Source organism: Mytilus trossulus, chromosome 8, assembly GCF_036588685.1.
Source record: "Mytilus trossulus isolate FHL-02 chromosome 8, PNRI_Mtr1.1.1.hap1, whole genome shotgun sequence".
Lineage (NCBI taxonomy): Eukaryota > Metazoa > Mollusca > Bivalvia > Mytilida > Mytilidae > Mytilus > Mytilus trossulus.
In genome coordinates this window covers 38,654,913-38,670,615 of record NC_086380.1, presented here as the reverse complement: position 1 = coordinate 38,670,615, position 15,703 = coordinate 38,654,913, and the positions used below count along the sequence as shown (strand labels likewise).

The 15,703-nt window shown below is 34.5% G+C and overlaps 1 protein-coding gene and 10 non-coding genes across 11 annotated transcripts in view; 4 read left to right on the top strand and 7 right to left on the bottom strand.

The window, feature by feature from the left end:
- The window catches only part of LOC134680920 (uncharacterized), a 35,496-nt gene extending 33,294 nt beyond the window's left edge, over positions 1-2,202 (top strand). The window contains exon 12 of the mRNA XM_063540223.1: positions 71-2,202. Within this exon, the coding sequence (XP_063396293.1) occupies positions 71-124 (54 nt within the window). The 3' untranslated portion in view covers positions 125-2,202. The remainder of the gene's footprint in view (positions 1-70) is intronic.
- A 7,263-nt stretch (positions 2,203-9,465) lies between these two features.
- Trnap-cgg (transfer RNA proline (anticodon CGG)) lies at positions 9,466-9,537 on the bottom strand. Its single transcript has one exon. It is a non-coding gene; the product is annotated as a tRNA-Pro (tRNA).
- Positions 9,538-9,901: 364 nt separating this feature from the next.
- On the top strand, positions 9,902-9,974 carry Trnav-aac (transfer RNA valine (anticodon AAC)). Its single transcript has one exon. It is a non-coding gene; the product is annotated as a tRNA-Val (tRNA).
- Positions 9,975-10,301: 327 nt separating this feature from the next.
- Positions 10,302-10,373, bottom strand: Trnag-ucc (transfer RNA glycine (anticodon UCC)). Its single transcript has one exon. It is a non-coding gene; the product is annotated as a tRNA-Gly (tRNA).
- A 247-nt stretch (positions 10,374-10,620) lies between these two features.
- Trnag-ucc (transfer RNA glycine (anticodon UCC)) lies at positions 10,621-10,692 on the bottom strand. The gene has a single exon. It is a non-coding gene; the product is annotated as a tRNA-Gly (tRNA).
- A 1,563-nt stretch (positions 10,693-12,255) lies between these two features.
- Positions 12,256-12,327, bottom strand: Trnap-cgg (transfer RNA proline (anticodon CGG)). Its single transcript has one exon. It is a non-coding gene; the product is annotated as a tRNA-Pro (tRNA).
- Positions 12,328-12,691: 364 nt separating this feature from the next.
- Positions 12,692-12,764, top strand: Trnav-aac (transfer RNA valine (anticodon AAC)). The gene has a single exon. It is a non-coding gene; the product is annotated as a tRNA-Val (tRNA).
- Positions 12,765-13,091: 327 nt separating this feature from the next.
- Positions 13,092-13,163, bottom strand: Trnag-ucc (transfer RNA glycine (anticodon UCC)). Its single transcript has one exon. It is a non-coding gene; the product is annotated as a tRNA-Gly (tRNA).
- Positions 13,164-13,410: 247 nt separating this feature from the next.
- On the bottom strand, positions 13,411-13,482 carry Trnag-ucc (transfer RNA glycine (anticodon UCC)). The gene has a single exon. It is a non-coding gene; the product is annotated as a tRNA-Gly (tRNA).
- A 1,549-nt stretch (positions 13,483-15,031) lies between these two features.
- Positions 15,032-15,103, bottom strand: Trnap-cgg (transfer RNA proline (anticodon CGG)). Its single transcript has one exon. It is a non-coding gene; the product is annotated as a tRNA-Pro (tRNA).
- Positions 15,104-15,464: 361 nt separating this feature from the next.
- Trnav-aac (transfer RNA valine (anticodon AAC)) lies at positions 15,465-15,537 on the top strand. The gene has a single exon. It is a non-coding gene; the product is annotated as a tRNA-Val (tRNA).
- The last annotated feature ends 166 nt before the right edge of the window (positions 15,538-15,703 follow it).

The following is a 15,703-nucleotide window of genomic DNA, read 5'->3' as shown; positions in this document are numbered from 1 at the left end:
AATTTTTATTTAATGTTTAATGTTAATGGTTAGGGGATGTTTAATTATAGAATTATATTTTATTTTTCAGCAAAAACTTTATCAAGAATATTTGAAGCAGAGTGTAGCTGACCATGATTTATGATGACATTTTCCTGTAGGCCAAATTCATCAGAATACATCTTGCTTCATCTCCACACATCTACAACAAATATACAATGTTATCATTCTGTCATTAACCTAATTAAATTTCATGTTAGTACTGTTGCAATGTATTATATGTGCCTTTTCAGATGATATTATAAACAAAGGCTGATAAAATACATTTTTGTTTTATTCAGCAATATGCCTTTTACCTTCGTTAATCGTACTTCAAGGTATACTGATTAGAGAAATATTTTTATTTTGTTGACAGAAATTTTGAAATGAGAAGTGTTCATTTCTTTAAAAAATTTATAAATTAATAATATGAAATTCTGAATTGAAAAATTATATGTATTTATGTTCTATAATTACTTGTGTCAAAACATTGTTTGATATTTTTGGTTGTATAGGCTGTTTGTTTTAGTTGATTAGTAGTAAAGGCTATTTTAACAGTTACTTTATGGTTGAGGGAAATGTGTTTATCAATTATTTTAAAGATAATCTTTCTTTTTGTTTTCTAAAGAAAACATGAAAATGTGTTCAGAACTTAGAAAAGGCCAGAGATTTTTCATATTTTTTGCTGAATTTCATTTACTTGTGTCCTACATTGGTTTTAATGTGACGGATTAATTATTACATGTATAGATTAAAAAACAAAGTCATACGTAGACTGATATCAAATATATGTTGCAAAATAGAAATTTAAAATATCATGTTTACAAAAGGATTTGGTCAGTGTAATTTTGGAAAAGATATGTTCAATAAACCAAATATTTGTTTTATTCCAATTTCAATGTTATAATTGTATCTTTTAGAGATGAAATGAAATGTGTTTTAATTTAATACATATCCTTAAATAGAATTAGTGACAATATATTAATTTACCTACTATTAGACTAATGTGGGTGAACATTCAATATTTTCAACATTCTCTTGCCAAAAAAACTATAATGCATTTTCAAATCTATATGTATATAAACCAAAATCTTAACAGAATGGTGCTGCTTAACTGTTTACAGTATTTATGTGTTGGGACAGTCAACCATGATAAAAAAAAATACCTCATTTGGAATGTCAAAAGTCTCGTTAAGATCATTCCATCATATATTTTGCTTGAAAGAAAAAACTTTATTAAAATGAAAAGTATTCAAAGTTATATAGATATTCTTTATCCCAAAGTGTACATTTGTGTTTGTTTCATTTTTAACACAAACAAAATTTCAAATGTAAAAAAGAAACACATCTGTGTATCAATGTGTATTATTGCTTTATTTGTTAGACATGGAAATAAAGTTTGTCTTATTCTTATAACATCCTACGAAAAAAATGTGAGAAAATTGTAAGTTTACCTGTAACAAGCCTTTAAAAGACATTATTGTTGAAAGTATGAAACAAATTTGAGTATTAAAATTGATATGATAATAAATATGATTTTGAGATTAGTAAATTTAACTAAATTTAAACAATTTTTCATGATATCAGTGTAATTAATTATTTGGTAATAGTTTTGTACTTCAAATTTATCCATTTTTTCAACACTCTACTCAAGATTGATCAAGCATGTTCTCATGAATCATTGTTTTAGAATGAACTTCTTAAAATACTGTTCAATTACTATTTCTGATAACAGGTATAAAATAAATTGATGCATGTACACTGTAATGACCTTATTGTAGTCTGGCATTTATATCTTTCGTCAGTTATTAACAACTGTCTGAATTATGTGAAAATTAAAGGTTTATTTATACCATTGGTAGAAAGCTTACAAAGGGTACAATAATTTAATGATTTTACATGATATTCTATATAGTTTATAAGATGAATATATTAATTCAAAACTAATTTGTACTTATAACTTATACTAAGATTAATTTTGAAATAGTTATTGGTATGCTGTGAAAATTTAACTTTTTCAGTATTTCATTTCATTTTGAGAGAATATGTTGGTGCAGATTACTGATGATTTTGTTATGCAATTTTACAAGGCAGCTCTTATATGTATGTTACAAAGGACCAGATGTTCTAGTCTCATAGAACTTTATTTTTGTTGATAATCACAATAAATGCAAAAAGCATTAATTCTGTGTGTTATTTATTACTTAGCTTAATGTGGTACACAACATCTAGACTAAAATTAAGTTGGCTTGAAAAATTTACAAAATATTAATTATTTTGACCCTTTGAAAAAAAATTAAAATATTTGAACCCAACCAACCATTTCATTTGTTATATAGCAGTTTGACAAACACTAATTTTGATCATCAAGGTGATGGGAACGTTGAGCTGATTTTACAGAGTTACCCCCCTGTAGTGTTAGGTACCACCTTAAAGTATATTCATATGAACCAAAAATAGACATCTGTAGAGGTCACTAGATTGTCTTGCAAGAAAGAGGGTGCCCGAGCCATATGGCCCGAGAACAGTTATTTCGTAGTGTATTTCTTTTAGACAATAAATTCAAATTAAAAAAATCGCACCTGCTCTTTCTCAAAAAGATTTTTAAAGTGTAGTGTACTACCAGTGAGACAAATAATATCAAAATTATAGAAACTTCTACCAGCTCTAACTCAAAATATTGACAATTCTGTGTTAAGGGAGTGTAAAATTCAGTTTGACAGCTTCAGACGTGATAAAATTTGACCTTTTAGAACTGGACCGATTCACTACTTAACATAAAGATTCAGGACCAAAATTTTTTTGACATGTAATTACATCCCCCTTCTTAATATTTCATGCATTTAATATCAAGAAATAAATTGGGAAAGTGTATCAAATAAAACATGCAAGTTATACACTGTTTACACTAGGGACTATATTCGTAGACAACGAAAACCAAAGGTTGATAACTGTGTCCTTGGACCATATCAGAATCTCTTAATATGGTTTAAAAATTGATGAGAAATTGGTCGGACAACAATATCTCCACAATTGACATTGACAGGTCAGCACATCATCCAGTTTAGTAAGGATTCATGCCTATGCAAATGGATAGCCTCCAAATGTTTCAAGAGTTTAAAATGAATTGAACAGAGAATATAAAAATCTTAACATCCACACCAAATTTTTGAATGACAATTTGATGAGCCAGTGATCACACTAACAATATTCTAGAATTGTGACTAACACTTAAAACTAGTGTTGTCAAATCGTACACTATTGTCTAACCGGTTAGTCGGATAATCGTTCGACCGGTTAACCGGTAGTTTAAGTTTGAAAACCTTAAAACTTAAGTACCCTACACATAGTTGCAAGATGTGGTATGAGAGTCAATGTAACAACCTTCCATGGCATCCAAGTCATAAATTTACGCTTTTTGGACTGAAGTTTGTCCTTAAGCAGTTTAAGGCTTGTCTGTGGGGATTTCTTGCGAAGTTTGACTTTACACTGTATCTACTATGGCGTTTATATCATTTTCAGAATGAAAAAAAAAGTAAAAAATCTTGATCTCGTAGAAGCGAATATGTCTGAAAACGATTATTTTCTCTTTTTTTCTTGTCTCCGAAATTAATGTGAAGTGTTTCAATTTGAAATGATAAAGCATGTTACTCGTACTACCACGTATACATTTAGTGCATTTACATTTGTTTGCATTTCTCAATATTTAAGTTAGCATTTCGTTTAAAGTATAACAAAGCCTTACACGACGGAGGTTGCACATTTAGAAGTAGGTCTACATGCTATTAGATCAAAAATAAAATAATGAAGTGAATCGTAAAATTTAATCGTATTACTGATTTAAAGCTACTGTTAGAATAACATGTATACAAATTCTGTGTCATTAAGATCTTGCCCCAAGGTGAGCGACATTTTCTAATTAATTTAATGGTTTTTTTTTAATATATAGCAATCAATAGACTGGACAATTGATCTGTCAAATTAATTACCGCGACGACAATTTTCAAATAAAACATAACTTTTCAATGGTTTCGATACAAATTTATATAAAATGTATTAAAATAGAAAAAATGTCCGGTTAACCGGTTAGCGTTTTTGGTATTCGGTCGTTCGACCGGTTAACCGGTTAACCGTCGACAACACTACATAAAACATTACAGAATTGAACTAATTTAGGCAAATACACAGTTGAAAGTTTCAGGATTGAATTTATTTAGGGACAAACCTCTTAATTTTTCTGGATTGAACAGTTTCTTGTTGACTTATTGATAGAGGAAAACTAGTCTAGAAAATTGTTACATACAAAAGTTAACCAAGATATAACACTAATAAATCCAGTTGCTGAAGTTCATTTGGAAGGTTGACACTGTCAGAGGCGGATTTAGGGGGGCCCCTTTTTGGGGAAAAATTTGGTTGCTTATATAGGGAATCACTGAAGCTTGACTGGAGCAGGGCCCCTCTTAGGCAGTCAGTCAGTGGGCCCCAACTTATGCAAATCTTGGATCCGCCACTGACTGTTTGGAATAGGTAGACAACACTATTGCTCCCACGTTCTCCTGGACGTCCACAAATCTTAAAAATATGGTATTATAAAATGTTAGCTAGTCAATTTTGTGCAACTATATTATATTTGTACCAATAAAAGGTAAATTACTGATGTGGCAGGAAAAAAACTTCAAATGAACATTGATGTTGACATGGTAGATAATTTAAATGTCTGGTTGTAATACCATATGACAAATTAGGTACTTCCCTATCAAAAGAAATGATGATGGAAGTTTTTAACGACCTTGACGTAAGAAATAAAGTATCCCTACACATTTAAGGTAAATAACAATTTTGAAACAATTTGTCTTATTAATTATACCATGTGTTTGATGGATAAGAAGCATAGGTCTCCACTGAAAAGGAATGCAGTGAAAAACAGACCTTTATGCAGTCTCGACGAGCAAAAGAACATTTTCATGTAGTATTTTCTCTGTTAATAAAAGATGCTGTACATTTAGTATTGTTTGTGGGATGATCCAAACTGAATTATAACCTTTTTTATGGTCGGCCATGAAAAGGGACTGGTTTTATACAAGTATGTTGGTTTCCATCATCATCAACATTTGAACTTAAGGAATTCGAAATTTGAAAACCTTAAACTGAAAGTTGTCAAATTGTTAAATAATTGATTATATTCGAAAAAGGTTAAACAGTATGGTTATAGTATCGACTGTATAATTGATTACAATATCAGAAAGGAGTAGAGCCAGGAACCTAGAAGGGGTAAAGGGACATAAAGTCACAAATTTGATTGGACAAACAATCTCAAATAATTTGTTTATAGTTGTTTGAATATATCAGAAAGTTTTTGAAATGATTTCTTTTTATAACATACAATCATTTACAGTTTAAGAAATTGTTTATAAGCCCTGAAAAATTAGAAATTTCTCAAATTTCAATCGTGCAAATGATGTATTTCTTGCCACCATGAAGCCTTTTACTTTCTTAACAATTCGCCTTTTCAGAATCTAAAGGGTCATGGGTAATCATTTAGTTCATACACCAAAATGAGAATAACAATATGTGGTTGAATTTCCATTGTTAAGTACGTTTTAAACCAACCAAATGTTTTTTGAAAATATCACCCAGAATGCATTAGATTCTGAAACGGCAAATTATTGACTTTATACATAAATTATATAAAAAGAAAAATATGTTTTTAAAAAATAAAGTGTGTTCTTATTCTAAGAAAAATAATTTTAAAACGCAATTGTGACTTTTTGTCCAGTGATATTCTATAGAAATCATTCTTTTTAATTTCAATCATCAAAGGAAATCTAATCGGTACATAATGCATTGCTATAAGAATTATATTGAAAAGTACAAAAGGAAAATTGTATATATGCTTCATATTACAGATATATTAGCCTGAATTAGGAAAAGATATATTATTCATCCACTTTTCTAAAATTAGGAAAACAAATCACTTTTTTACTATGATTTTGTATTTGGCGCAGCCCCTTGGAATGGAGTAGGTCCGGTAAGACCCCTTTTTGGCCCCAAAATATGGCAGTTTTACAAAATTGTTAAAATGTAAACTTTTAGTTAATTATTGGACAGTTGAATGCTTCTGCTACATAAATATGGGCTGTTTTTGACAATACAATGCACATATATCGGATTGTAGCACCATTAAGTCATGCTAAATTATTGAAATCTTCAAATTTCTATCATTTTAGTTAAATTTTTGACGGTTTCCGTGTAAAACGAAAGTGGCCGCATTCGTGTTCATCCTTAATATTGAAATGTAAGTTGTGTTTTATAATAATACATAACATATATAAAGGTAGTGGATGAACACGGATGCGGCCACTTTCATTTTTGACAAAAACCATCTGAAAAGTGACGTTTTTTTGGCATATTTGAGAGATTTTTCATATTTGAGCTTGAATCGGATCGTTTTTAATGACTTAATTAGTTAAAATCTTTCACAAAAACTAATTGAATCAAGTAAAATTGACACTTAAGTGTTTAAAAAATGGTCAAAATCTTTCGTCAGATGAAACTGAAATTTGAGGCCAAAATGAGTCCTTACCGGACCTACTCCTTTACTGAGAAGTGAATCGTTTGATAAATTAGAAGAATAATTATGTCCGCAAAATTATTTCAAAGAAGATTTATTTTTCAGAAAACTCATAAAATTTGCAGAACTCAAAAATCAGGGTTTAATCAAATTTCCTTTCATTGTGACTATAGGTATATTGTACCCGGGTACAGGACAATTGTTTTAGCACCCCCCCCCCCCTTTTTTCCAAAATTGTTATTTTTTTGTTTGCTATCATTAATTTGTTAGTTCGTTTTTTTCTGTACTAAATGAAAATAGATATACTACAACTAACCTGTATTTGCTATTTACTATCAGTTACAAGTTTACTATCCACATTACTGCCGGTCAGATATTTCCTCTTTTTAGACAGATGGCAAAAACATATCAATTTTGATTGTCGTGTCGTCGCGTGTTTGTGGTCTAGTGGTCTATACCGATGGCAACAGTGCTGAAGGTCATGGGTTCGACTCGGCTGTGAAAATTTCAGTACCACGGAAGCGTGATTTTCATCATCTCTCACACTTCTCTGGTACCTAGACCGGAGTTGAAACTAGAATGAATACTCTGGGAGCATCGATTAAAACGGCTTCCCAAAAGGTGCACCCTACTTTGACCTGGAAATCAATTTGCCTGTTCCCACCGAAAGCCCTGGTGGTTCTCTCACAGTATTTCCACTTCCTCTCCCATAATAACAGACATCCCGGTGTTCTAGCACTTCTTTTGAGTTGGGCTGGGGATTGTCCTTGTAAATATTGTTGTAAATATGAAAGTGACACATCTCCATGAATCCTAACAGAGATTGTACTACATGAGTTCCACGGTACTACTAGTATAACAGCGCCCCGGGGTGCCCCAAATAAGAGGGATCTTCCAGCACATACAGACATATTTTGACGTAAATGACGAAAGTATTGTATTGGCGATAACAACTGGAACTACTCGACCTTTCTGGCTGCACGAACAAATAACATACTGCATAGCGAGAATCATCGGACCGAGTAACGATTGGTGGCGACAACTGTAAATTCGCGCCAAATCTGGTTCCCTAAATTTCTCCCTCCAGTTTAGATAAAAACCCACAAATTCTGGCCCGGTCAAAAAGCACATACCAGAAAGTAGTACATATTTAACACAAAATAGTTCCTACGCATGAGTCTCACTTTCAAAATATAAATTATATCTAGGTAATTTTGGTATCAAATGAAAGCTGAATGACTCGGGATCACTGCTTGGAAGGCAACCATGCTAACCGTTACACCACCGACGCCATGTTACTGATGTGAACGAAATTATTTCTTATAGCACAGACGAATACAGTCAGTTTATTGAATTACGTGGCAATGCATATATGCAGGCTAGATCAAAAAAGAATTACAACTTTAATGATATCGATATATATCTTATAGTGTCTAATTCTTATAAATTTTCACATGCCATGCTGACAAAATATTTACTTCTTTAAATTACTGCCAGATAGTGTGTGCATGATAGCTGATGCCAATTGTTCCGTAATTGATACGGTATAGAAATAATCCAAAGTTTAAACTTTAAGAGGTCTTGAACGTTTAATTCTTTGTCTCATCATTGTGCAATAATTTAATATCGTACACTAGTTAACTTGTAGGTTAATATGCTAATTTGTAGTGGAAATACGAATCAATTACCGAGGGGCGTAATTAATCTTCGAACATATGTTACTTTCACTAAACCACTATTTGAAGAAACTGTTTTCTGGTTGGAAGAATTGGATATATAGTCTGCTGAACCGAACAAGATAGGCTGAAAAAGCAAAAGATAATGTGCTTTCGTGAATGTTCGGGTTCTACACTGTATACGAAACAAAGACCGGTGAACATATGTTTACATGATGACGACACGACCAGTATATAATTGCCCGAGGCGTAATATAAACTTATAAGAAAATGTATGAAATTCATGATTAAAGAAAACATGCAGTTCATAAGATGACGATAAAGTTGACGCAGATCCAACTTTTGGATAGCGGAATTGAAAGAATGAAATTTAGCAATTCAAAAAGAATAGAAAAAATATCCAGTAACAGATAGAAAAAAAAAAAGAAAGAAAGAAAAGAAAGCCAGAGAGAGAGAGAGAGAGAGAGAGAGAGAGAGAGAGAGAGAGAGAGAGAGAGAGAGAGAGAGAGAGAGAGAGAGAGAGAGAGAGAGAGAGAGAGAGAGAGAGAGAGAGAGAGAGAGAAATAATTTACCACTCTTGAGCATCGAAAATGCATACATACCAAAACACAATGTTAGTGTCAGTCTTAGCTTATTACTTCTATCGAATGATAACCTTTTTAGAACCGTGCGGGCCATTGTGCAATCGGTGTAGTCTGTCTGGGAGGAAACACAAATCTGACTTACCGGCGACCGGAATGTTAACATCGATCCGCAGTCAGGAATCCCTGGACGAAGAATGAGACGAAATCACCACAGTAACGACAACGTGTCATAATTAAAGCAGGATAGAGACGACCGAAGTACGTTACGTCTATTTTCAATACGAAATCCACCGAGGCCAAAAAGATCAACACGATCAAGACCCTTTATATACTAGTGAGCGCTCTATGGTAGGACATAATACCAGTTGGATGAATATACTGGGCATAGTGTGAGACTCCCTTTTAAGTTGTATCACGAGTAATGTCTATAGCCCATTCAGCAGGCTGACAATGATGAGGACGGGAAGACCAGATTGGTAATGATATTACGCTTTGCATAGGCTGCCTATATTTTTGTGCGTCCATAATTCTCCAAATTGTGGCCTAACATTTTTTGGTACTCCAGTTTCGCGATTTGATATTTAATGAGCGGATCCTTTTGCAATGCCAAAAATTAGGGCTCGTCCGGGAGTCGAACCCGGGACCTCTCGCACCCGAAGCGAGAATCATACCACTAGACCAACGAGCCTGACACTGCTAAGTGAAATTAAATAGATTATAAATAATTTCATGTCACATATCAAGACGGTGAACAAGTATTCCAATTTCTAGAATATTTTATGTTCATTGACAAATTGTAGCTTTCGATTGCAAATTACGTTCCGTTTCTAGGAGAAAGAAATAACTAAAAACTGAAAGATTACACTCCGTGTGGGATCGATTTGACATTTCGAATACAAAAGAAAGACGACATATGTTGAAATAGCGTTTGTCTGCCGGCCGAAGTTTAGTTATCCATCAATTGGGTCAACTGTTGATATGCCTGAGCTGCAATGCAGTGCCGTAGATTTCCGTCATGGTTTTAAGCTTAAATTCACACTTAGATCCCCAAGGTTTCCGTGGTGTAGTGGTTATCACATCCGCTTAACACGCGGAAGGTCCTGAGTTCAATCCTCAGCGGAAACATCTATTTTTGCTGTCTTTAAGAATGGCCAATTTGAAATGGCATCAACGGTCTTACAGTTTAATTTCTGTTTTACTTGTTTCAAGATTTCTATATATTATTAGTGTCAAAATTTGTTCAGCACTGCTGGTTCAAAATGGTTCATTTGTATCAACATGGATTGGTAAAGACCTGAAATAAATGCCGAATAGTCCGAAAGTTTAAATCACTGGGGTGCTTCCATTAAAAAGTTGTGGAATCTCTGAGAGAACATGAATCGAAATGGTAAGAGTATAAATTTTTTTTTTAAATGACGTAGATGATAAATTTCATACGATACAAAAAATTCGTGCGTCGGCCGGGAGTCGAACCCGGATCGACTGCTTGGAAGGCAACCATGCTAACCGTTACACCACCGACGCCATAAATACACCTGTTTAAATTTACTTAGATATATATCGCCTTCGAATTCATTACCCATCACTATAAAGCTTCCTATATTTGAAGTTTTATATCAAATTGCATCTTAACCTATTGGAGTTAAGAAAGACAAAAAGATATGATTTCTTTTCCTCTCTCGCAAATAAAGAAACACTGCATTTCCGAAAGTTCGGCAACTAGTGTAATAAACATAATACTTGATTCCATCTAATCCTAGCAAAAATTACGTGCGTCGGCCGGGAGTCGAACCCGGATCGACTGCTTGGAAGGCAACCATGCTAACCGTTACACCACCGACGCCATGTTACTGATGTGAACGAAATTATTTCTTATAGCACAGACGAATACAGTCAGTTTATTGAATTACGTGGCAATGCATATATGCAGGCTAGATCAAAAAAGAATTACAACTTTAATGATATCGATATATATCTTATAGTGTCTAATTCTTATAAATTTTCACATGCCATGCTGACAAAATATTTACTTCTTTAAATTACTGCCAGATAGTGTGTGCATGATAGCTGATGCCAATTGTTCCGTAATTGATACGGTATAGAAATAATCCAAAGTTTAAACTTTAAGAGGTCTTGAACGTTTAATTCTTTGTCTCATCATTGTGCAATAATTTAATATCGTACACTAGTTAACTTGTAGGTTAATATGCTAATTTGTAGTGGAAATACGAATCAATTACCGAGGGGCGTAATTAATCTTCGAACATATGTTACTTTCACTAAACCACTATTTGAAGAAACTGTTTTCTGGTTGGAAGAATTGGATATATAGTCTGCTGAACCGAACAAGATAGGCTGAAAAAGCAAAAGATAATGTGCTTTCGTGAATGTTCGGGTTCTACACTGTATACGAAACAAAGACCGGTGAACATATGTTTACATGATGACGACACGACCAGTATATAATTGCCCGAGGCGTAATATAAACTTATAAGAAAATGTATGAAATTCATGATTAAAGAAAACATGCAGTTCATAAGATGACGATAAAGTTGACGCAGATCCAACTTTTGGATAGCGGAATTGAAAGAATGAAATTTAGCAATTCAAAAAGAATAGAAAAAATATCCAGTAACAGATAGAAAAAAAAAAAGAAAGAAAGAAAAGAAAGCCAGAGAGAGAGAGAGAGAGAGAGAGAGAGAGAGAGAGAGAGAGAGAGAGAGAGAGAGAGAGAGAGAGAGAGAGAGAGAGAGAGAGAGAGAGAGAGAAATAATTTACCACTCTTGAGCATCGAAAATGCATACATACCAAAACACAATGTTAGTGTCAGTCTTAGCTTATTACTTCTATCGAATGATAACCTTTTTAGAACCGTGCGGGCCATTGTGCAATCGGTGTAGTCTGTCTGGGAGGAAACACAAATCTGACTTACCGGCGACCGGAATGTTAACATCGATCCGCAGTCAGGAATCCCTGGACGAAGAATGAGACGAAATCACCACAGTAACGACAACGTGTCATAATTAAAGCAGGATAGAGACGACCGAAGTACGTTACGTCTATTTTCAATACGAAATCCACCGAGGCCAAAAAGATCAACACGATCAAGACCCTTTATATACTAGTGAGCGCTCTATGGTAGGACATAATACCAGTTGGATGAATATACTGGGCATAGTGTGAGACTCCCTTTTAAGTTGTATCACGAGTAATGTCTATAGCCCATTCAGCAGGCTGACAATGATGAGGACGGGAAGACCAGATTGGTAATGATATTACGCTTTGCATAGGCTGCCTATATTTTTGTGCGTCCATAATTCTCCAAATTGTGGCCTAACATTTTTTGGTACTCCAGTTTCGCGATTTGATATTTAATGAGCGGATCCTTTTGCAATGCCAAAAATTAGGGCTCGTCCGGGAGTCGAACCCGGGACCTCTCGCACCCGAAGCGAGAATCATACCACTAGACCAACGAGCCTGACACTGCTAAGTGAAATTAAATAGATTATAAATAATTTCATGTCACATATCAAGACGGTGAACAAGTATTCCAATTTCTAGAATATTTTATGTTCATTGACAAATTGTAGCTTTCGATTGCAAATTACGTTCCGTTTCTAGGAGAAAGAAATAACTAAAAACTGAAAGATTACACTCCGTGTGGGATCGATTTGACATTTCGAATACAAAAGAAAGACGACATATGTTGAAATAGCGTTTGTCTGCCGGCCGAAGTTTAGTTATCCATCAATTGGGTCAACTGTTGATATGCCTGAGCTGCAATGCAGTGCCGTAGATTTCCGTCATGGTTTTAAGCTTAAATTCACACTTAGATCCCCAAGGTTTCCGTGGTGTAGTGGTTATCACATCCGCTTAACACGCGGAAGGTCCTGAGTTCAATCCTCAGCGGAAACATCTATTTTTGCTGTCTTTAAGAATGGCCAATTTGAAATGGCATCAACGGTCTTACAGTTTAATTTCTGTTTTACTTGTTTCAAGATTTCTATATATTATTAGTGTCAAAATTTGTTCAGCACTGCTGGTTCAAAATGGTTCATTTGTATCAACATGGATTGGTAAAGACCTGAAATAAATGCCGAATAGTCCGAAAGTTTAAATCACTGGGGTGCTTCCATTAAAAAGTTGTGGAATCTCTGAGAGAACATGAATCGAAATGGTAAGAGTATAAATTTTTTTTTTAAATGACGTAGATGATAAATTTCATACGATACAAAAAATTCGTGCGTCGGCCGGGAGTCGAACCCGGATCGACTGCTTGGAAGGCAACCATGCTAACCGTTACACCACCGACGCCATAAATACACCTGTTTAAATTTACTTAGATATATATCGCCTTCGAATTCATTACCCATCACTATAAAGCTTCCTATATTTGAAGTTTTATATCAAATTGCATCTTAACCTATTGGAGTTAAGAAAGACAAAAAGATATGATTTCTTTTCCTCTCTCGCAAATAAAGAAACACTGCATTTCCGAAAGTTCGGCAACTAGTGTAATAAACATAATACTTGATTCCATCTAATCCTAGCAAAAATTACGTGCGTCGGCCGGGAGTCGAACCCGGATCGACTGCTTGGAAGGCAACCATGCTAACCGTTACACCACCGACGCCATGTTACTGATGTGAACGAAATTATTTCTTATAGCACAGACGAATACAGTCAGTTTATTGAATTACGTGGCAATGCATATATGCAGGCTAGATCAAAAAAGAATTACAACTTTAATGATATCGATATATATCTTATAGTGTCTAATTCTTATAAATTTTCACATGCCATGCTGACAAAATATTTACTTCTTTAAATTACTGCCAGATAGTGTGTGCATGATAGCTGATGCCAATTGTTCCGTAATTGATACGGTATAGAAATAATCCAAAGTTTAAACTTTAAGAGGTCTTGAACGTTTAATTCTTTGTCTCATCATTGTGCAATAATTTAATATCGTACACTAGTTAACTTGTAGGTTAATATGCTAATTTGTAGTGGAAATACGAATCAATTACCGAGGGGCGTAATTAATCTTCGAACATATGTTACTTTCACTAAACCACTATTTGAAGAAACTGTTTTCTGGTTGGAAGAATTGGATATATAGTCTGCTGAACCGAACAAGATAGGCTGAAAAAGCAAAAGATAATGTGCTTTCGTGAATGTTCGGGTTCTACACTGTATACGAAACAAAGACCGGTGAACATATGTTTACATGATGACGACACGACCAGTATATAATTGCCCGAGGCGTAATATAAACTTATAAGAAAATGTATGAAATTCATGATTAAAGAAAACATGCAGTTCATAAGATGACGATAAAGTTGACGCAGATCCAACTTTTGGATAGCGGAATTGAAAGAATGAAATTTAGCAATTCAAAAAGAATAGAAAAAATATCCAGTAACAGATAGAAAAAAAAAAAGAAAGAAAGAAAAGAAAGCCAGAGAGAGAGAGAGAGAGAGAGAGAGAGAGAGAGAGAGAGAGAGAGAGAGAGAGAGAGAGAGAGAGAGAGAGAGAGAGAGAAATAATTTACCACTCTTGAGCATCGAAAATGCATACATACCAAAACACAATGTTAGTGTCAGTCTTAGCTTATTACTTCTATCGAATGATAACCTTTTTAGAACCGTGCGGGCCATTGTGCAATCGGTGTAGTCTGTCTGGGAGGAAACACAAATCTGACTTACCGGCGACCGGAATGTTAACATCGATCCGCAGTCAGGAATCCCTGGACGAAGAATGAGACGAAATCACCACAGTAACGACAACGTGTCATAATTAAAGCAGGATAGAGACGACCGAAGTACGTTACGTCTATTTTCAATACGAAATCCACCGAGGCCAAAAAGATCAACACGATCAAGACCCTTTATATACTAGTGAGCGCTCTATGGTAGGACATAATACCAGTTGGATGAATATACTGGGCATAGTGTGAGACTCCCTTTTAAGTTGTATCACGAGTAATGTCTATAGCCCATTCAGCAGGCTGACAATGATGAGGACGGGAAGACCAGATTGGTAATGATATTACGCTTTGCATAGGCTGCCTATATTTTTGTGCGTCCATAATTCTCCAAATTGTGGCCTAACATTTTTTGGTACTCCAGTTTCGCGATTTGATATTTAATGAGCGGATCCTTTTGCAATGCCAAAAATTAGGGCTCGTCCGGGAGTCGAACCCGGGACCTCTCGCACCCGAAGCGAGAATCATACCACTAGACCAACGAGCCTGACACTGCTAAGTGAAATTAAATAGATTATAAATAATTTCACACATATCAAGACGGTGAACAAGTATTCCAATTTCTAGAATATTTTATGTTCATTGACAAATTGTAGCTTTCGATTGCAAATTACGTTCCGTTTCTAGGAGAAAGAAATAACTAAAAACTGAAAGATTACACTCCGTGTGGGATCGATTTGACATTTCGAATACAAAAGAAAGACGACATATGTTGAAATAGCGTTTGTCTGCCGGCCGAAGTTTAGTTATCCATCAATTGGGTCAACTGTTGATATGCCTGAGCTGCAATGCAGTGCCGTAGATTTCCGTCATGGTTTTAAGCTTAAATTCACACTTAGATCCCCAAGGTTTCCGTGGTGTAGTGGTTATCACATCCGCTTAACACGCGGAAGGTCCTGAGTTCAATCCTCAGCGGAAACATCTATTTTTGCTGTCTTTAAGAATGGCCAATTTGAAATGGCATCAACGGTCTTACAGTTTAATTTCTGTTTTACTTGTTTCAAGATTTCTATATATTATTAGTGTCAAAATTTGTTCAGCACTGCTGGTTCAAAATGGTTCATTTGTATCAACATGGATTGGTAAA